Below are 22013 nucleotides of genomic sequence, written 5' to 3' on the forward strand. Positions count from 1 at the left end.
GAAGAGTCTGTAGCTCTGTGAGGCACAGGAATGCCATCCATCCATTTAGATGCCAGTTGTCTTGTGGCTAAGCAAGGTAGTGTAGATGTTCCAGTCCCCAGCATGGGATCCCAAGGAATTAACAATCCAGATGAGATACAGTCCAGACTGTGAGTATTTGGATCCATTTTTGGCCTTCAGGTTATGTGCTTCAGCCTATTTAATTTGAAATTAAATAATGAATGCTACATTAACATGCTCAAGGTTTAGGGGTTCAAAATTAATTGTGCAGATACACATGTAGTGGAACAAAATCATCATATTAAATGTTTTGTGGAAGATCTTTTGCAGTCAATGACTGCCTGAAGTCTTCTTCCCATAGATATCACCGTATGCTTTGTATCTTCCCTGCTGATGCTCTCTCAGATCTTCACTGCAGCCACCTTCTGCTCTTGATTGTTGTGGGGTCTCTCAGCCTTTAGTCTGGTCTGTAGCAAGAAAAATGTATCCTCACTTGGATTGTGATCAGGGGAATGACATGGCCAGTCAAGTATATGATCCTGACTTGAACCCAATCAAACATGGCCATTGAAAGCTTGAGAGGTTCTACAGAGAAGAATGTCAGAAAATCAACTTGTATCTCATTCTTTTGGTCACTACAAAGGTCATGACAATAGGTGAGGGTTGGAATATAGATCAACCGATATATCAAAAGCTATGCCTTACAGTTCAGCTTCCTCTTCACCACTACAGCTGGTACAGTGGCCACATTAGTGCTGACACTGCACCAATCCTTCTGTTGACCTCACTTCATTTTACAGGAGCCTGAAATAACTGGACCTCTTCACTCAGTGCATGAAGTCACTCCCAACCTTGAGAGAGCAGTCCACCTATTCACAGTTTTGCTTTGAGTTGGTGACCATATTTTCAAACCCCCAAACTTGGGACCGTTAAGTGTACCGCACATTCATGCATGCGCATCTGTATCCACTTACGCACTCAACGTAAGTGCTTTCCTCTGGATGGGGGGCAATTGTTTCAGCACTTAACACATGGATGCTATGGACGCCATGAAAGCAGCATTTTTGTTGCCGGGAGTGAGCCTCCTGAAGCTCTTTAGAAAATACCAAATGTCTCCTTGGCATGATGCTTCTGTCAGGAAGAGCTGCCAGCGTCATAGGCTATGGTGCTTGCCTATGAGTCATAAGTCCCTTTTCCACTGCTGAAAAAGCTGCTAAGACTTGCTAACATCAGGCTCTTGTCAGCTGTGGAAAACAGTACAATAACCATTCACACCCAGGTCAAATGACTGCAGTAGATGTAGGTATTTATTGGCTCCAGCTCCGATCAGCAATAATGTAAACAAAACACCCTTGTGAACAACCCCTATCGCCCCTATTCTTGTTGTAACGTCATTCCAAGCACACAGACACTGTAGACCGACCTGTGATCTGCCCAGCACAGTGCTGTCAAACCTGCAGTTACACTGCAGTTGAGGATGAAAGAGTGAGCTGCAGCCCTGAAATAAGTTTTAAAAAAATACCATCACCAATTAAAGCGTCTCACACGGAGGCTTCAACACTTGGATGGGACTTGACAGATGCTACCAGCTCACTCTTTCTCCCCTGCATCTTTGTGTGTGCTCTGTGGGTGCATGTGATGACATCACTCCATGCAATTGAGTGTGTCTTCAGTCCAAATAGAAAGGCAAACTCGACTGGCAGTGGAAAATTTGTCAATTGGCAGGTTTACCAGCATTTCAGAAACCTGATTATATGTGCTAATTTTGGTGGAATAAGGGTGATAAGCTAGCAACAGCCTTGACGATGACACATTGATTGATTGACACACATACAGTCCAATGAGTGTTAAATGCAGACACATGGTGCATTGTTTATGTTTTTATTTTGGGTTAGGTAATAATGAGTTGGACTGAAGGGGACATCTATTTAACCACTGAAAAAATGTATAAAATTACAATTATCATTTTAACTGTGGTGAATCATTTTAACTGTGGTGAAGACTGGGAAATTTTAGTGTTTTACAAATATTTATCAGGACTCAGCAGCTTGAAACTGGGACAATCCTTCAACGAAGTCATCATTGTAACATCAGGATATATCCTCTGGGGACCATTGTGATATGTCTACATTGTTGACAGAAAAAAAGTGTCTCATAAACCTCATAAGGCACCAGAGGAATCAAGGGATCAGTCAGAGGATCACCAAAATCTGCAGGATTCATCATTTGTGGATCCAAATGTCCACATCCAATAGCTGTTATAATTTTTCAGTCTTGACCAAAGTTGTGGGCCAACTCAATGACATTGACATCAGTAGCTGCCCTCCACTACAGTGAGCAAAAACTTTGGCAAACTCCATAATATGAGGTAGAATCAATTAAACAAACAGACCAGGGGTTGACATGAGTGGTATTTGCTTCGATGCACCATACACAGTCTCAGAAAATGCCAAATTCAGTTTTGTTTACTTCTCTGTCTGTCTTCACTCACAAACATTTTGTCATTATCTCTCCATGCTGCACTTTGTCCCTGCTGTCCTTTATTTCTCCTTTCATTCCCCCCACAGTTTCCACAGCTCTGTTATTCTTGTCACTCCACTGCTGTTTAACACTTACCAGTCGGATATTGGATGATAAGGCGCAATCAGTGCCCCCCAACTCAACCTCAATGCCTGTGTCAGCGCTGACATGTGGGTTGGCATTTACTGTGCGACAGCAGCTTGACACCAGTTCACATCCCTCTTCATCAGGGACGCTAGAGCCAGTTATTTTTTGCGCCAATCAGCCTTGGTGTAATCAGTTGTGTTCAACACACCAATCTAGCCCAATGACAAGATAATTACCATGGGTTCCCGAGGGAGGCGTGTAGTGGGGAGCACCACAGAACTCAAGTGAAAGTTGTAGCTGCAGTTGCACCATTAGGATTAGTTTAATTAGGGGTTTTTCTGTTGCTGTTTTTAGAAATGCCTGTTGTCCACAATCTGCCGCCCCTAGCTGCTTTATACTATGTAAAAAGTTTCTTCATCAGCTCATTAAAACTCTACAGCCGTCTGAAGGCAGCAGAACACATATGGTGATAAGTCTGCACCCTCTGATTTGAGAAGTGCTGCTTCAATATCAAGTGCCATTACGCACAACCGTCCACAGTGTTTACCTTTTCCCTTGAACATTTTTCCATTATCTAGAAATAAAAATAAAGTTGGATTCACATGGTCATAAAAATTCCTTCATCAACCTTTTTTTAAAATATTTATTTTCTAATGTCTTTACAAGTCAAATATCAAATAAAATTCACAAATAAAATCCACACCATCTGCCTCTGGTTGCAGATACAAGGTGCTTTGTGTTCAGGTCGCACCCCTCCTATTTTCCTGGAGAAGCCTAGTATATAATGCTGTGATTGGCACAGCTGCTTCAGAGCAATAAGACTAGTGATGTGACTGAATTAATTAATCACCACTCCCTCCGATTTGTATTCTACCCAAGCCAGTCCTTGAGCACTTTGCACCACTGCAGCTACATGAACCAAAATAGCAGATTAGCTTTCATCCACTGCTTTGCACTTGTCATTGTACTCTGGCAATTACAACGATTCTAATTGAATAAATGACATTTCAAATTTTTAAGTTCAAAGGATCTCAACCCTTCCTCTACCCCTGAAAAAATATGTGACATGTTTTGGGTGCCCAAAACAGCATGACAAAAATAAAATGCAAGGCTCATAAAAGATCATTTTCTATAGAGTGGGTTACATGGTGAAAGCCATTTCAGAATATGACATATTTTCCTGTAGCTGCTACAAGCCTTATGAAAGTTTAATGAGCAGGAAAAACCTGTTAATGTATTCTTAGCTGGAAAACTGAGCTGCTGCAACCTAATAGAGAGGAGCACAAAGAAAAGCAGTGTGAGTGCTTCTCTGTCCAAGTCCGTCTCCAGTTTTCAGTCTATCAGTGGTCATAAATATCTTCCGGCTGACAGGACACACAGACCACAATCCATCTGCCTCAGCTGTGTTACAAATATTTCTACTGCGGTCTCTCTTGTTCCTCCAGCCTTTAAGGATCCCCTCCAGTCCACCTTTTCTATTTAACAGTTTCCCCAGGAGGCTGTGAAACCCGCCTGTCTCAGTCTCTCCTTTAGCCAATCTTCTGTCCACCCTCTATGTTTTTTCCGAATGGTCATAAACAAAAATCCCTGCGAGCAGTGACTTTATTCCTGCGACTGGGCCGAGGGCATGGAATTCATCACTCGCTTTGACTGAGTTACACCTCAGCTCTGCTCAAGGTCAAAGCAATTACTGGACTTTCACTCCCATTCTGACCTTTCGCCTTCCCCTTTTCTCTGCTCTTCTCTTCACAAAACCCTACTTTCTCTTACTCCCTCCTGACCCCACTTCCCTCTCCCTCACCACCCTGCCCGGTCCGTCTCTCTGACACCCATGCTTTCTTGTGTTTTTTTCTTTCTTTTTACTTAACTTTGTGAACTTACTTGCCTTTCTTCCTCCCTTTGTAATGTCTTTCTATTTGACATGTTGCTCAATTTATTCTGATTTTTCTTTCTTTCTTTCTTTCTTTTGAACATTATTGTCCATTAATGTGTAACGTGCTTTAAATAGTAGACTCTCTGAGATTGCTTAAAGTAAGTACAACAGCAGTAACCCAGTGTCCTGAGTGTAAATCAGTCCCTGATTTGATACCTACCATTAGAGCCCAGCAGACTGGTTTGGTTGGGGATCACTGCAATACAGGATTTCCAAGTGCCTGATCTCACAGACTTAGTGGTGGTTACAAAGTAAGTCTGCAGCTCTGATTATCTTCATATCAAAGTAGTCATTCATTTTGTTTTCAATAAGGAAGAGATCTGAGCACCACAAATTGATATTGAATTTGTATAATGCTGCATTGGTAACCTGCTACACTCTAGTTATTAGACTTTATTGAACTGATAAATTCATTCATGGATTCTGCATGAAGGATGCTGAAGACCTTTCTTAAAAAGCACAACACAACCACAGACAGGAATATACTTTTAAGGAGGGAAAGATAAACCACAACTTGTGCTTAGTCAACAACATGATTTGGGACTTTTGCAACAATGCATTGTTCTTTATCAAGACACTTTATCACACTTTATCAATAAAAGGAAATGTGACATAAGACAGAGGGGCAACAGACAATAGAAAGACACATGAAGAGGTTTATAAAACGTTTCTATAATACATTGTTGTCTTTGACAACAGTCTGGGCTTTTTTGTTTCTCTTAGATGTAAGTCCCTCAAGTGTGCCCCTGAAGATGAAAGGCCCTGTGTACTGTTCTTTATTAGAGGTGTGGAAGTAACTTCATATACTTCAAGTTTCACTTTTGTGGGTTTTCAAGTCTTGAGTCCCCTTTGCCTCATTTAAGCTTACCAAACTGGAGTCGTCTGATTATTTCCCCCCTGTTATTGATGAGGGGAAAACACCCTAGGGAAGCGCAGTATCTCCCTTACAGTGAGTGAATGTTAATTAACATAATCACAAAGGGTTGACTGCATTATCCCAGATGCAGCTGAGACTAATGGAAATGCCAATTTGGTCATAAACCAAATTACTGGACAAAGTGAAAACTTGACCTGATGGTGGTGATTGATGAAAAATCTGTGATATTCTCTGGAAACCATATATACCATCTATACAAGGTTTAATGTCAATCCATTCATTAATTGTGAATATATTTACCTAAATGCTAAAAATATCAACCTGCAGGTGTCGCTAGATGAAAAGTCAGGGGATCACCCAAGTTTGAAGAATTCATCCTCTGGGAACCACGATTCTCTGTATAAAATTCAAGGCAATCAACCCAGCAGGCGTTGAGATATTTGAATCTGGACCAGTGTGGTCGACCAACTGACAGACGGACAGTCCGAACAACATTGCCATTCCCTAGAGCCATGCCATGCCGAGCATGGCTAAAAGGGTTTTTTCTTCCTATTTAAAGAGCCATTTTAGCATAAAGTGATTAGATCTGTTTATTTGGTTTTTATTTTTTCACAAAGAGGTTTTCTTAGGCCAGCCTATCTAGTACAATATAATACAAAATGAAACTGCCTGGGGTAATTTCAAAATCATCACCTCAGCTCCCAGAGGCAAAGATCCAGTCCTCAGTTGAGCACATAATGACCTTTGCCTTCTTCCAAAATTACAGCTAAAGAAAGGTTCAAGACTACAGTTTTATCAATTATCTGTAGAAAAGGCTACATTCATAACCCCAGAAAAAGGTGTCAGAACCTTTCTTTTCCCAAATGCCTAAATAACAGAGGCAGTTATGGTTTACTTGACCTGAGTGGAAATGGACAGATAGGACACAGGAGGGGATGAGTACCCCGTCTAATGGTACAAGAACCTCATAATATTAGACAAGGCATTAAATTACACAGATTAATAAGATTAAATTATCCATTCTTCTCTTCTCTTCTCTTCTCTTCTCTTCTCTTCTCTTCTCTTCTCTTCTCTTCTCTTCTCTTCTCTTCTCTTCTCTTCTCTTCTCTCACATCCTCAGGAAGATTTCAGTGATAATGATGTTTTAGACTTAAACCCAAGCACTTGGTCCAAAAGCCTTTGAGGTGTCTTGGATGAGAGGCTGCAGTCTGCTGGGTAGCAGTCTGTAAAACATCATCTACATTTCCAGATCCACTTCAAACACGAACTCGAAAGGCTTACCGCCGAAGCTTCCACATGTCTTCTATAGCGAAACCTTGGTTTTCAAAAGAGCTTTCATGCCAGTTGATTTATTTTCATTGTAATGACACCGTATAATTTCTTATCACAGCTTTATTTTTCTGTTTTTTCATCTGTCATAACATGATTTTATATTTTCCTCTTTTCTTTTTTTTTTTTTTGATGAAATTACTTACTTCTTTGCTCAATCATTAATAAAATCTTCCATTTATACCAGTAAGAAGTATAAAGAGGATTTAATATAGTTTAATCTGTGGTTTTGCTGTCACTCACAATTTTCTCATGTAAATACAAATAATTTTGCACATCCTGGCCTGTATGGCATAGTCTTGTGACCTGATGTATTCACTGTATAAAAGCCCATATCTCTGCATCATTCCTCTGCCTTTATTGATCGCAGCTGTTTGGTTCTAAGTAACAAACAGAGAAGTTTGCCAAGATAAACGCAACAGAGTGATCCATGCTGACTAATGTGTCAGTGTTTTCCTCAGGTGACTGTGCCACATGTTATACCTGAACCTGGTCTGATGGATTACATGTCCCTCAGGTTATAATATCTTTGAGGCAATGCACACATGAATGGACAGACACGTACACAAACACACACACATACACACACAAAAAAAGAATCATTTTGGTACTGAGTGTGTGTGTGTGTGTGTCTACTTTTTCACTGAGTGTCTTACTTGGAGCATCTGTGATGTTAAGTATGATGATAGTTGTTGGTTGTTTATTTCAGGGCCAGTACAGTACAGTGATGTTTGCCAGGGTTTGCCTTTCTATTTTCTTAGACCCAAGACAAAAATCCTCAAGTGGTTACAAAAACCGTGCTCTGTGTTTGATCTCATTGTAGCCAGACACAAGTTGCACTTACAGTCAGGGCACAATCAGTCTCCAATCAGAGCGCACAAGGAAACATGGGGCTCTGAGCTGTCCAAAACAAAACAAATGGATGAATACAGAGAGAAAGAAAATGGGAACTAGTGTCCTTGTGTAAACACAAGACCTGGAGGGGAAGGTCACTGAATGCTGGCCCTCCTCAAACTCCATCACTAGATGGACATAAACAAATTGGATATCTTTTCCTGGGAGACACTCATCAGTGATTTTGGGTGCTTTGAGTCTTTCCATATCAGACACCCTGGCCAGGAGATCCAGTCAGGGTTAATCAGGCCCCAGCTTGTGCCCAAGTAGTGTGTGGTCTTTGGGTCAGTCCACTTGATCCACAGCCGTCCTGATGCCTTTCACTGATGATCACGATGACTCTCTTCCTGTGCAGTCCTGTTATGTCAATAGCTTGAGGGCCCTGCATAGCAACTGGCTGGCAAAGCCTCTGCAGTCTCCTTCCTCGATGGGCACTAACCGTGCACGCCATGCTCACCTTCGGAATTCGGCTATCAGGTCCTTCTTTTGCCTTCCTACAGGACATTCAATGCTGGCCGGACAACCTGCCCTGCTGTTTCAACCTTTAGTTGCCTGTCCCAAGTGGTGACAAGAAGCCCACTTGATGATCTTGGATGCTGCTGCGTCCTCTTCCCTTTCTTTACAAAGCCATGCATTTTACTTGTTGGGTGTCAGTGTTTGTTGCCGACAATCCCTGTGCAGATGACATCTGTTATTCCTCGCAGCACCTGAGGGACTCAGATAGTACCCCTTTCCCAGGGCCCAGGGCCCCAGGACAACAACATGGGTTATGCTCCTGGGATCCCTTTCCTCTGACACAGTGAGCGCAACAATGTTACTGACATCAAGAGGTTGAATGAGCTGTGGAGGATGTCATAGAGTGACTCAGACTTCCACAGATCTGTAATGATGTCAGTCTCTTACTCCAGTTAGGTACACATGGTTCGTTTGCACATCCCCACCATCCTGCTGGCATGTATCCTCCGGCCCTGCTTATACCTCTTCTTGAACCACACGATACCTCTCCACCCTTTGGGTTGTATTGAGGTTTTGGAATCCTACCCATCTAATGGCACACTGTCCCAAAGCAGAGATTCATCCTTCTTGTCTCCTCTGCATTCACTTCCTCACAGTCCTGACCCATGAATACTTGTTGTAAAGAAATATTGATACCAGATACCAGATACTTTAATAAGAATTGGGTTCAGAAATAGTGGGTGTATTTTTTGCTGTTGCAGCAGATATGATAAGTATAACTCCTAAACCATCAAGGAAATATTCTTCTACACAAACACCAGGACTTCAATTGGTTGCATTCAATAAAACAGCTTGTTTTTATACCCTGATATTACTACCTTTGCCAGTAGCATCATTGCTGCCATCATTATAATAGGAAGCACAGTAGTGAAAGTCTCATAAAAACGTGGTCCTAAATGTTGTGGTGTGTATTGTTTTGAACACTGGAGCTCTAAGTGTGTGTTTAATGTGAAATATTACAATTTAACACAACTTCCTGTAATGTGAGCTATCATGGGCCACACTGAGACAAGAACAAACACCATATCTCCTGTAAACACATTATTGAATATTGATTGAATTTGATTTGAAACTAGCAAGCTTTCAGGGGAAAGAAGATATGGGCTGTTGAACCTGTTTTGCTTTAAGGGAACACAGGTTCCTATTTTGTACAGTGCAATTACAGCAGCAAGCTTGAGGGACAAGTAAATTACAATGTAATTGGACAGATGATAGTAGCATGGCTCTTGGCTTCATATTCATGTCACAGGTGGTTGATAAATAACCTGCTGAGCTGAAATTGTTGTGTGCGTGTGTCTCTATGAAATAATACTTGACAAATGATCCAAGACATCTTGCTAGATGTGGGAAATTGCAGTTTATTTCCAAGAGGGCAGATTGTTTCATCATGTGTTACCTTTGGATAAAGCCTTATGGGTTTATCTGTGTGGCATGTTTCTAAGTCCATACTTACATGTGTCAGTGGATATGTGTGTGTGTGTGTGTGTTCCCACAGTTTGACCCAAGCTGAGAATTTTATCTGACTGAGTTACAACTTATTGGCCCAGTCATCCATCTGTTCCATGGCCCCTATGCAATTGTAATTGCATTAGTGCAGTGTTGATTTTTTATTAGACACCTTTTCCCAAAGTCCCCCGGCTCATTTTCCTTTATTAGACTGAGTCTGGAAAGACAATACAGAGCCTCACGCCACCACGCGCAGAGTCCCTCCAGGCAAAACTTCATTCCAAACTGAGCAAGTGATAAGTGGGCAGAACTGAGGCCACTGAGGGGATTTGGGTATGAGTGGTGCAGACTGTCTGTGTCTGGATCCTGTTCACACAAGTATGTTTCTATCCAGCTGTTAAGAAAAATCTTCTCCAAATTCTAGAAATGTCACACAAAAAGCAACATGGGAAATTTTCCAGTATGCAAATAAGTGGGCTTTCTGATTTGGCAGGTTTATGCTGATGTTGAGCATGCTCGTATCTAAAGACAAAGAAATGTCAAATTTTGAAACTTTACAATGCTACAAAAGCATACAGTACTGTGCATCTTAAAAATGGAAGCCAAAGTGTGTTTTTGAGCATGAAAGTTGAATATAAATCGCTGTTTAAAGTGCCAATAATCAATATTTTCTTTAATCAGAATGGAACAACCAATTATTGGTAATGTGAAAGAGGTCGCTTGTAATGATGAAAGAGAATTAGAGAATTATGACCAACTCTGCAGTTCCCCTCTGTGCTTTATAACATCTTTGAACTTATTGTTTGTTTTTCCGGGCTGCAAATTAAGTCTTTCAGTTCACTCTCACTTCTCCCATAGCAATGTCTTGGCCACACGATGTGCTGGATTCTACAGGCGGACACAAACATGACTCCAAATGAACGGGCAACTGTTTGCTAACAAGTTTGCCATATAAACCTTCACAGCTTGATTCTGCTGCTGAAGTTGCCTAATTCTCAGCTTTTGCAAATTTCACAAAGTTAATTTTAATAGCTTTTTCAAGGGATTTCAAACAGCCATTTTTTTGCAATATCTCAATTTCCAACTCCAACCACCACTTACAACATAAAAGCATGATGTAGAGGACCCTCCTACACAAGTACCAAGAGTGGATGATGGGAATCTGACCAGAATCATCTTGACTAACTCAACTGATATGACCAAAAGCATCCCAGTGGGTCTCCCTTACATGCACCTGGACTGTCTACTATTTAGCACTTAACCGCAAACCTTTTAAAACCTTTAAATAGCATCATTGTGACATCACATGGCAGTTGTATGGAGCACCACATACAGTGAAACAGTAAGGCCCCATCCAAAACAGAGCAGAGACAGAGGCTAACACCCTGCATGTACCCCCACATATACCAACTCCTGTTACCACATGACTGAAGATCTTTACTTAGGGCATGTGCACAATTAAGCAAACTCCATACACTGAAGAAGACCATGATATGAGGTCGAAGGCTAAAAAAAAAAACTAGTAAGTCTGCACTGTGACATTACACTGTCAAACATGTTTTATATTCACAAAAGGACCTCAAAGATCCCCAAACCTTTTGTACAGTGAGACTGACGGAATAATTCAATTGCAATTAGCAGAACAGGCAGATTAAAATATAGCTGATGTTTGGGTGTGTTTCAATCTCTCGTCTTCTGTGCATCACTCTCTGTATCTCTCTCACACACTGTGTCACCATCTTCCTATCCATCAGCCTGATGGTCTAGAAATAGATTTCACATTTGTTGTCATGGCTCATATGCTGTTAGGAGTAATGGCAGCAGAAGTGAGTCACTCCACAGTTTTACAGGCCCTAACATCAGCACCATTTACCTGAGTTTTGGCCAGCAGAGTCACTTACTAATTTTTGTCATTTCTCTCCTCTTTATTTTCACTTCTGTCTCACATGCTGCTGTAAAGTCTGACAGAACATGAATGGCAGCAGATCTCTGACAGAAAGTCACTCAGATAAGAGACAAGTCTCTGTAGCAGGAGCTCAAACACATTCGGTGGTAAATAAATGTATAAATAAAATTAGTCATACAGTTAAATATAATTTTATTTATGGTTATTTAAAGGACCCATATTTTACAGTTTTTACTGTGTTTTTTTCAAAGTTTATAGATATATTTGTGGCTTTAAGAACTTAATGTAGTTTTACATCTCCTCTCTCAGGCTTCTCTCTGGAGCTCTAGCAGCGACAGGTTGATGAGCCAAACAGAGGAGATGGTCTGAACCTCTGATCTGATTGGCTGACTGTTTTCTGAGTGATCAAATACAAGCACAGCAAATTTCTAAAAAAACACTCAGAGAAACCAAATCCTGCAAGGCTGGACAGTTGGCCCAGGTGGGATGGGCTTGGGGCATGGCTGAGGGTGGTGACTGCTTTGTTGTGACATCATAAAGTTACAGAAGTCCTGATGACTCGTTTTATGGCTCAGTTTCTGAGTACAGGCTGTGTGCATTTGTCTGTGGACTGAGCACTTTGATACTTTTACAGTATTAATATAGAACCTAGATCTGCTTTATAATAAAAGAACACATGGATAACTCACTTTATACAATATCGGACCTTTAATTAAATTGAATTATCATTAATGTGAAGTTTTTTAATCATGCTAACACCTTGCTTCTATAGGGATGACTGTCAGTTTGTGGGTCTGTCAGTTGGTCCACTACTTTAGTTCATCTATTGGATAGATTGTCATGGAATTTAGTACACATATCCACAGTGCCCAGATAATGACCTCCAATGATTGTGGTGACTCCATCACATTTCTTGATGAGCAGCAGTTTATCCATTCACCCAGCACTTTTGCCCCTGGCAACATCAATATGAAGAAGATTCTGGGAATTCAGTTAACCCTGATGTTCTCCAACAAATAGTAAAAAAGTTCACATTGTTCAAGCAATTTCAAATTTGAGAATTTGAAAAGTTGGAACCAGGAAATGTTTTAATTTATTTTTCTCCTTAAATGAAGCTACAAATGAAGAGCACAATTGTTCAATCAATTGCTTTTTGTATATAACTGGACTAAATCAATTGATTACCTAATAATTAGAAATTGTCTTGGTGTGGATATTGATTATGTGCACTTGAGGGGAAAGGAAAAGGAGGTAGGGAAAGATGGAACAAGAGGCCAAGTGAGGGTATGAAGGAAGTATTATCATGCTAGGAAGTCTGGACTGAATGTTATCAGTGTCAGCAGGTTATTTTAACTGGAAGTGTGAGTGTGTGAGTGTGTGTGTGTGTGTGTGTGTGTGTGTGTGTGTGGGGGGGGGGGGGGGGGGGGTTTGTGAGGGTTTGTGTGTGTGTCTTCTAACCCCTGCTCTTTTATCTGCTCCTTTTTTAACCTCCATCCTTCCACATATTGTTACACTCTCTTTCCATTAAGTGCAATGTTGTCATTTTTTGTGGTCTCGTCTGTTCCCACCTCTTATTGAGTGGTCTCTTTCTCAGTCCTTATTTTAACGTTTTATTCCTTTTGTCTTCATGCCACCCACATCTTTTCTTGCTATCCCCTCCCACTGTCACATATCACTTTCCCTGTTCAACCTCACCGCTCCTCCTAGTTTCACTTTGTTTCTCTTCTTCTGTCTGTCCTTCACACTCTCCTCTTCCGTTTTGGCTGGACCAGCGTGAGTGAGTGAGTGAGTGAGTAATGAAGTTATTGGTTTGCAGATTGTTGGACTTTTCAGATTGGCCATTGCTCTTTCAAAATGATTTGGTGCAGTTTCTACTTATTAATTTTTTTCTGTATTTTCATCAATAGTGATTAAGTGATTTAATTCTCTCAGCTGTTAAAGGTAACAGGCCTTTATTTGAAGCAGGCTTCTATTAGAGGCAGATCTTAATTTCTACTTCCCTCTGTTTGACATGTATCAGCAACAGCTTGGGTCACATCGGTGAGGGTTGATAACATATGTGAGCCCAAAATGTGCATGCAGCACGCTCTCAACGAATGAATAACAGGCACAAAAAATCCATAGAGTTTTTTTTTCCATAGTCGCACTGGCCATCGGGGTTACCACAAGGAAGGTGCCCTGATGGCCAGTGCGACTATGGAACAGTCTGTTGTGCAAACAACAATAAAATCTGAAATAGACTTTCACTGTTAGTGCTTGTGCTCCTGTGACAATAGACAATATTTATTTTCATGTTGGCAGCACATTGTGCTATTGGATTTTGAGATTATATTCTATAAATAATGAAGTTTATAAATAAGTGTTTTGGCTGAGTGGTGGTATCATGGCACTGAAAGGGGGATTTAATTCTCACAAATTGTTCACTGCATACACCCATACACCGTCCAGCCATTTGTACCTATTGTTGTTGTTCTTACCTGACCAGCTTCTCTCATTCCATCTCCTTCTCCCTCTCTTCTGTTCTTTCTCTCCTTAAAATCATTCATGAAAATGTAATGTGCCCGTAAACATTAGTAAATCACAGTCATTGCCATGTGCCATTACAATAATTACCATAAACAAACAAACCCATTACAGGAAGATTTGCATCTCCTACTGGCCTCCATGAAGCATTGTGCATTGGCTGTGGGCTGCCATAAAACGTGCAGGGTTGTTTCACAGGAATAAGATGCTTCTTCTTCTGTCTAAATTGAACCAAAGCACTGAGAGTTGCTGTTGATGGCAGATGGTGAATGGAGTGAAAGAATGATTGAGAAAATTACCTCTAACATGTTTATCCTTTCAACATGTTTATCTGGAAACGTTTAACAATGGCCTTCGGTGTATTTGAGCTATCGAGGTTGGAAAAACAAGAGCTATTGTGTGTTGTGTTTCGTCGTCTCTAACTGCGATTTGAGTATGTAGCGCATCACTGTGACAAAATTAAGTGGCCTACATGAGCAAAATTACTCAATTTTCACTGATCTGCAGTGTTCTGTGTGAAATGTTGTATTGCTGTGGCACAATGTATAAGAGACTTCTTTCATTGAAGTGATTATACCGGATTAAAGGGCCGTCCACACAAAGAACAATAACTACGTCAACAACCATAACGATAACGATGTGAACATCCACACGAATTAACAATAACGTTCTGTAAACAGTAGAGCCAGAGACACGCTGCGCACTCCAGCTGTGTTGGAGCAGAACACAAAACACTTGATCATTGATTCTGAGGATGAGCTTTATGATTGCATCGCAGATCTCCTTCTTCTCGTTAGTGTCTTTATAAATACTGTTTGGGTGGGTCAGAGGCATATTGTTTTCAGTACTTCAGTCTCATTCTCATGGACACAATATCTTGGTAACGCCCCAACAGGACCTCTTGAAATTTGGCGCAAACATTCACCCGGACTCAAGGATGAACTGATTAGATTTTGGTGGCTAAAGGTCAAAGGTCAAGATCACGGTGACCTCACAAACACGTTTTTGGCCTTGTGAACGCAATATCTCAAGAGCTCCTCAAGGTAATTCTTTCAAACTTGGCACAAATGTCCACTTGCACTGAAGGATGAACTGATTCGATTTTGGTGGTCAAAGGTCAAAGGTCAGTGTCACCTTTTTGCAATAACCCAACACTTCACACAGCTCTGCTGCTAGGATATAATTTCACACAAACGGTTAATATTTTATATGACTGGGATGTAATCTGAAATAAGTCTGAGTCGCGGAGGCATACAGCCACGAGGTGGTAATTCTACTTTGAACCTCCCTCTCCAGTGTCGTCTGCCATGGTGTATGTGACGTGTTGAATTGTCAGGCTGAAGCGGCTCCGGTAGGTTCAGCAGGCTGGCAGAAATGATCCAATAACATTATCATTAAAGAGCAGAACATACCCTTTAATAATAATTAAAGAGTATGTAATAATAATGATCTGTGTGGGTGAGAGAGTGGGGTGGGTCTGCCTGTGCATTCATATGTATTTTGTTTTGCTGTCAGTGTCGTTCATCAAATCGTGATTCCAACGCCATCATTCACCAGTCGTTGTTGTTGTAGTTGTGGTGTGGACTCCGCCATCCCCCTCAGTTAAAATGATTTTTAAAGTTATGTATTCATAGTTGTTGTTCTTGGTGTGGACGGACCTTTAGTTTAATGGAGTAAATCAACATCGGATACTTGTTGACACTTCCAATATTAATTACCTTTTCAAATCTTATTATCTTATTATTTCCCTGTTTTTCTTCATGTGCTTAGATTTCCTGCCCAGGATTTCCATTATCTGCTGACAAAGCTTGTGCTGCAGTGGGAACCATTGCAGATGTTGGCCTGTAAAGCCCAATGAGTCAATGTGGCATGTGATGGGTTATAAAGTTCACTTGGCATGACTTTTAACATCTGTAAATCTTGTTTGTTATTACTTTCCAGAATGAGCCATATGTGCGTTTTCTGATCTGATGCCCCTTCTGGCAGAACCCCGTTTAGAATTCATCCATCTCGGGCAGATTGTATGGCTATTTGTTCTCAGAAAAGCCATTTAAATGTATCCGTAAGCGTTCAAGATGGTTTGAAATCTGATCACTCGAACCGCCTGTGGAGGAAATTTGAGCTGCATGCCAGCCAGATGTTGAAAAGGCATAAATGAATAATTACCTCCAAGACAAATACATAATCTTGTCACCTCCCATAGTGTAACTATATCAGTCAGCAGTCTGTGGACATGTCCTCTCACTGTTGGATTTTCTCAACACATCCATGTTCTGTCTCCTCTATCTGTGTGATAACAGCAACTAAAGTTACAGTAGAATTACAATGAAATGAGCCGTTGCTCTCTGTCTCATTAAAGCAACGAGGAAAAACGGCTCCAGCAATTTCTATACAAGCACTACTGTGGCGTTTATCTGATCTCTGATCAGTTTACCCGCTGAATGATCTGTGTGCATGAGAGTATTGATCTGTGTGGGTGAGAGAGTGGGGTGAGTTAGAGCCCATGAAAACTTATGTCTCACTTGTAGTTCATGAATACATTAAGTACAGGCAATGCAAGATGCATTTGTTTGCATTTCACATTGTTGCTGTTTGTCATAATTTTGAATAATAGTGACTTTGTGTAGCAGTTTGTGTTGGTTGGTGTGCGATTCCACATTTTTTTCTGTTTCAATAAAGAAACATTATAATTTCTCGACTCCATGCCAGCTTGTGTGTTTCTATCCCTTTGGCTGTCTACATTCAAATACAAATTTGTCTGCATGCGTTGACCTTTGTCCATCTGTGTGTGTCTGTGGGTTTATGTGTGCATGTGTGGGTTTGTTTGTGTATATGAGAGGATGGCGTGCGGTCTGAGGCCAGAGACGCTGCAGAACCCCAGGCTGCTCTGAAGAGAAGATGGACACTGACTTGTAAACACACACACACATACACACACAAACGCACAAATACACATGCAGACACCCACCCAACCACCCACCAACGCACACACTTGTGTTTCTCCACACTGCCCCAGGGAAGAGAGGAGGCTTTCAAGGCAACTCAGGAATCTTCAGTCAACCAGAAAAAAATGATTTTTTTTCAGCATATCCCAAACTGAGGCTGTTGTTTGTGGTTGTGTGTGTATGAATTTATAGGGGTGTGTGTGTGTGTGTGTGTGTGTGTGTGTGTGTGTGCGTGTGTGTTTAAAAGAGAAAGAGACAAAAAGAAGAAGCTCTTATTAAACCAGAAAAGGCACATTTGAACTTTCCACTTCAGTTCTAATCAACTGCTGCACCAAACTAAATCCATCATTTGTTCCCCTGCTTTTGGCTGGAATAATTACATCCGATGCACTGTGATAGATAATGCGTTGGTCAGTCCATAAAGTGGCTGTAATGCTACAGAGAGACTATAGAGAGTGCTGGGTGCTGTGCGGAGTGCTGAATGAGGCTCCCCACTAAAGTGAGAGACGGCTTTTATAAAACAGCACAGAGCCTATTTGTCCTGATAAGAGACACTTTGTCCAGGTTCTTAAGCCTTTGAAAAGTGGAATACACTTTACTCTCCCTGGATGAGAGCACTCACCCTTAGTCATGTCAATTTGTCAATTTTGGTCTTTTCTCTGTAAATGTTTCTTTTTTCTCTCTTTATTAGTGACAGATTACTTCTTCTATCTCCATGTTCCTCTCTCTCTCTCTCGCTCTCTCTCTCACTCTCTCTCTGCCTCTGTCTCTCTACAGGGAGATGAGGTACTGACTGTCATTAAAACTAAGGCTCAGTGGCCAGCGTGGCAGCCGCTCAACCTGTAAGTATCATTCAGTGTCAGTTTTACTAAATGGAAAAGGCACCTCTGTGAGAGATATGATTGAAAATTTATAGAATGTGAAACAGCACTAGTGGAATGGAAATTAAAATACATTTTTGCCTGGTATATATATTCTTGTTTGTTTGTATTTATTTGGTTGCAACTGTAATAATGAAAAGGTAGAAATGTAAGTTTTATTTATTTTTCAACCATCTCCAGGTTTTTAAATAATTTTGTTGGTACTGGTAATTTGATTGAGTCAGTATAAGTGTGTGTGGGCAGACATATTCATATCACTTCAATTTCAATGGCTGCACAGAGTTAGCCAGTTTGGAATCACTGCTAACATTAGCAACTTTGGCTAACAAGCTTCACTTTCCAATACAAGCATAGCAGTATGAGGGGTCCTCCATAATGTTTAATTGAGAATGGCCTGCACTTATATAGCGCTTTTCTACCACTGACCTGATTAGTGAACAACCTGCTCTAAAACCTGAGCCACAGCTGCCAATGTTGTAGGCAGCTTAAATAACTAATACAAATACTGTATAATATAAGCAGAGTCAGGTTGTCATAGAATTTGACTGATAGAAATAACACGATCGGACAGAAAAGAGTGGACGCGAGGGAGAAATAAAAACAGATTTAATTTTTCAAAATATAATCTATAGCCTAATTAGTTTGTGAAAGCCCACAGGTATTATAAGCCTGATTTACATTTCAGGCTCTGTATTATAGAAGTAATAATAATAACATTCACAGTGCATCTGTATCGGGCTGTAAATCTGTAGCCTATGTTTTTCCTGAATGAGCTTAGAATTTGGCAAGTGGCAGAAAACACTTGTAGTGGAGAAGGAGGGGATATACAAGTAACCTTAAAAAATCTGAGAGAAGGCCTTTAAAAGCAGTGGGAGAGATAAATGGCCAATTTTAGTGATTTTTGTAACAAAATGAATGAGAATGGAGATTAAGAAAAGAGGTGAGCTGACCAATCACAGAATTTGAAGGGATGTTGCCATCTGGTAAAAATCTTCTATATAGGAGACACCTGTGGGTCCTCCTCTCTCTCCTCTCTTTCTCTCCTCTGAGATAGCATCTCAGACAGTCATCACGATGTTGAGCCCAGCATCGTGAACTGTAGACATTGTCAAATGCCAGTTCGGTAGACATCGAGGGATTTGAGCATCCTTGATGCTGGTGGACTTTGATCAGTTTCCGAGTAACAGGCCGGAGGATGGAGGAGCGAGGAAGGAAGGAAGCGTAATTAGTAGAGTGGAAAGCCCCCCCGTATCCCTTAGTGCACCACAGAAGTTGACAGCGCATCTCCTAGCAACGCCAGCGCTCAGATGTCAGTCAGATGCTCCGATTGGAGACAAACACAGAGGCCTGAAGTTTAGAGCGTATTTCCAGAAATTTGGTCTTCTTTTGAAAAAGATGAACTTAAGATGCAATATCATATAATTTACATTTTCCACCAGAAGAAAAGACAATTCAAATTTCAATTTCACTTAAAATCATTTCTCTCTAGATGTGTTACATTTTACCTCAAGTTCAAGTGTATTATACTGTATTTTCTTACTGGATGAAAACCTTCTATTTTGGTTGAGGAAATAAGTTCAGGCAACTGTACAACCTTGGATTTATAAAGAGTTTTGGTCTGATGGCCAAGCTAAAAACAAGGCTGTTTTTCTCTCTTCATGAAAAGTTAATATTTTGGATGCCCAAAGAACAATATGCCATTATTTTCTCTCTGTTGAGAAGCTGCATGAGCATTTCTTCAAGCCAAGATTATAATAGATTTTTTTTTCTAAAGCATAATGTTTGTCATGAAGTAAACAAAGATATATAAAACTGTATATTACAATATAAGATATAAAAAACACCACATTTACATAATTTAAGACATACAAGATTATCCACAGAAACAATAAGAGATGCATACTGGTTTCTTTATAGCCGCTATCTTTGATAATGCAAACTCCACATCAATCACTACGTCTACAACCTCATTATGCAGTATCAAATTCTTGACTAGCAGGAAAAGTTAGAAAAAAAGTTTCATTTCTGACCTGATGAGGGAATTGTAAATTATAATTAAAATTCTGATAGTATTGTATGAATTTTAATGAGCTAATTCTTAATTGTTTCAGGATTCCTTCCCATATACACCTCTTAAAAGCCAGGCTGACTTGTCTGAATAGTCACACGCTCTGGCATCGTGTGCACTCTTTGGAATTAGTTCAAGAGCAATTAGAAACTTATCACAATTCTAGCCCTCAGCACGGCATAGCCACACACACACACACACACACACACACACACACACTAATGTACTGTATCTTTCACCAAACATCTGTTTAATTAGCCCTCCTAGCATTGTCTGTCATTTGCAATATATTGTGCCACTATTATTTTTACTAATGAGAACATTCATACACACATGTGCGCACCCGCACAGTCACACACTCACACTGTGGGTATGAAATACTAGCTCCATTTTGTTTTGTCCATTTTTGAATGCAAAGTTGTCAAGTTGTTCTAAAAGAGTTGTTTTTGCATTTATGGTTTGGTTAAGACATGATAATTAAGACCCCAAACACAGTTTTCTGCAAAGAAACTTCAAATTAGCTTATTATTATGTTCACAATGCACTATTATATTCAGTGGGTTTTAGACATGCAAAAAGAATATCTCATTATGAGCCATTGTCTGCCTCTAATTGGATATTTTGGAGCTTCAATTATCCAGTAATTAATAGAGTGTGACACAGGTCAGAGGTCCTGACATCAGAAGTGAACTGTAAAATATTTCTAGTGAGATGATTATGTTAAAAACACACTCTGTCTCATTAAATCAATATTTAGGATTCTTCTCCTTTGCTCTTTTTTTTCATTATATTCCCCATCACTGTTACCAGGCGAGCAGCTCCATCAGCAGAGTTTTCTGTGGACCGGACGCGTCACCTGATGTCCTTCCTCACCATGCTCGGGCCCAGTCCGGATTGGAACGTGGGGCTGTCAGGAGAGGACCTCTGTACCAAGGAGTGTGGCTGGGTGCAGAGGCTGGTGACAGACCTCATCCCCTGGGATGCAGGCACTGATGGTGGTGTCACATATGAGGTAGTCTGCCCTAATTTACCTAATGTTTGCTGACAGTGGCAGAAAGCTAGGAGGTGTAACAGCTAGTCAAGGCATTGCAGTTGTGCCAGTTTTCTAAAGTTGTTGCCATCATGGAGGATCATAGGGACATGATGGCCAAATAAGCTATAAGAAAAATAGTTTGTGGCCATAGGTCACATCATATGTTGGCAGTGTCTCGTCAGCAGCTCTTGTAGTGAAAGCAGCTCGTCAGGTGAACAGCAGGAGCAAGTTCAGTGCCATCTTTGAGAGTAAAACATGAGATGTTACACGTCCTGTGCTGACAGCTGTATAATTCAAATAGAAACGTATCTGTTCTGTCAGATGTGCATGATAAGGATGACTGAAAAAGCCTGAGATTGTCCAACAACCGACCTCAGAGTGGAAATCCCTGGTCTGCGAGCCAATGGGAAGAGAGTAGAGTCCCCACACAAGCTGTGTCACATGAGAGGGTGGTGCATAACATAAACATAAAACCAGTTCAGCAAAGTGGTTCGAGAAAAGGTTAATTTATTGATGATTCATATTACCAGAGCAACCTCTACTGGCCACAATGTAAAAATGGGGAATACAATGTTTGTACATTAAGTTGGTTTCCCTTATACATCAGTAAAAGGGAAACCATGATTGTGTTTTTTTTATCTTAGCATAACTTGTTGTCTTAAGTTACGCATTTGTAGAGAAGTTTACCAGCTTAAGATAGCTCAAGATAGTTAGCTAACCAGCTACAAAAGATCTTTGAGTTGGTCACACTTTGTCATTCACTGCTAATAATTAAAGACCTCCAAAATAGCTGCCATTGTTACATCAATATTGTAGGCTACTGTGTGCGAGACACTTGTGTTACCTATGCCTCATTTGAGAATGATGATCTGTGATGAATGATGAATCTGTTGCTTTGGTGACAGTTGACTGTTAAAGTAGATTGCATATTATTATAAGGTTTATAGCTCACTAGCTGTTGGCAGGAAGCAGCATTTATATTAAATTGCAGCACACTCGACTTCCACCTGTCTCTGACTGTGTTTCACTCCTCTGAATTAAAGGTGCTCATCCAT

General features: G+C 40.5%; 1 protein-coding gene across 2 annotated transcripts in view; it reads left to right on the top strand.

Annotated features, from left to right (window-relative positions):
- spon1b (spondin 1b) overlaps positions 1 to 22013 on the top strand; it is a 92673-nt gene that overhangs the window by 55248 nt on the left and 15412 nt on the right. For both annotated transcript variants that reach the window (XM_071506282.1, XM_071506294.1), the window contains exons 7-8: positions 17754 to 17818; positions 20736 to 20937. In XM_071506282.1, the coding sequence (XP_071362383.1) occupies positions 17754 to 17818; positions 20736 to 20937 (267 nt within the window). The remainder of the gene's footprint in view (positions 1 to 17753; positions 17819 to 20735; positions 20938 to 22013) is intronic.

This window comes from Trachinotus anak, unplaced genomic scaffold (assembly GCF_046630095.1).
Source record: "Trachinotus anak isolate AG129_WGS33_773 ecotype Australia unplaced genomic scaffold, CSIRO_AGI_Tana_v1 ptg000002l, whole genome shotgun sequence".
NCBI classification, from domain to species: domain Eukaryota; kingdom Metazoa; phylum Chordata; class Actinopteri; order Carangiformes; family Carangidae; genus Trachinotus; species Trachinotus anak.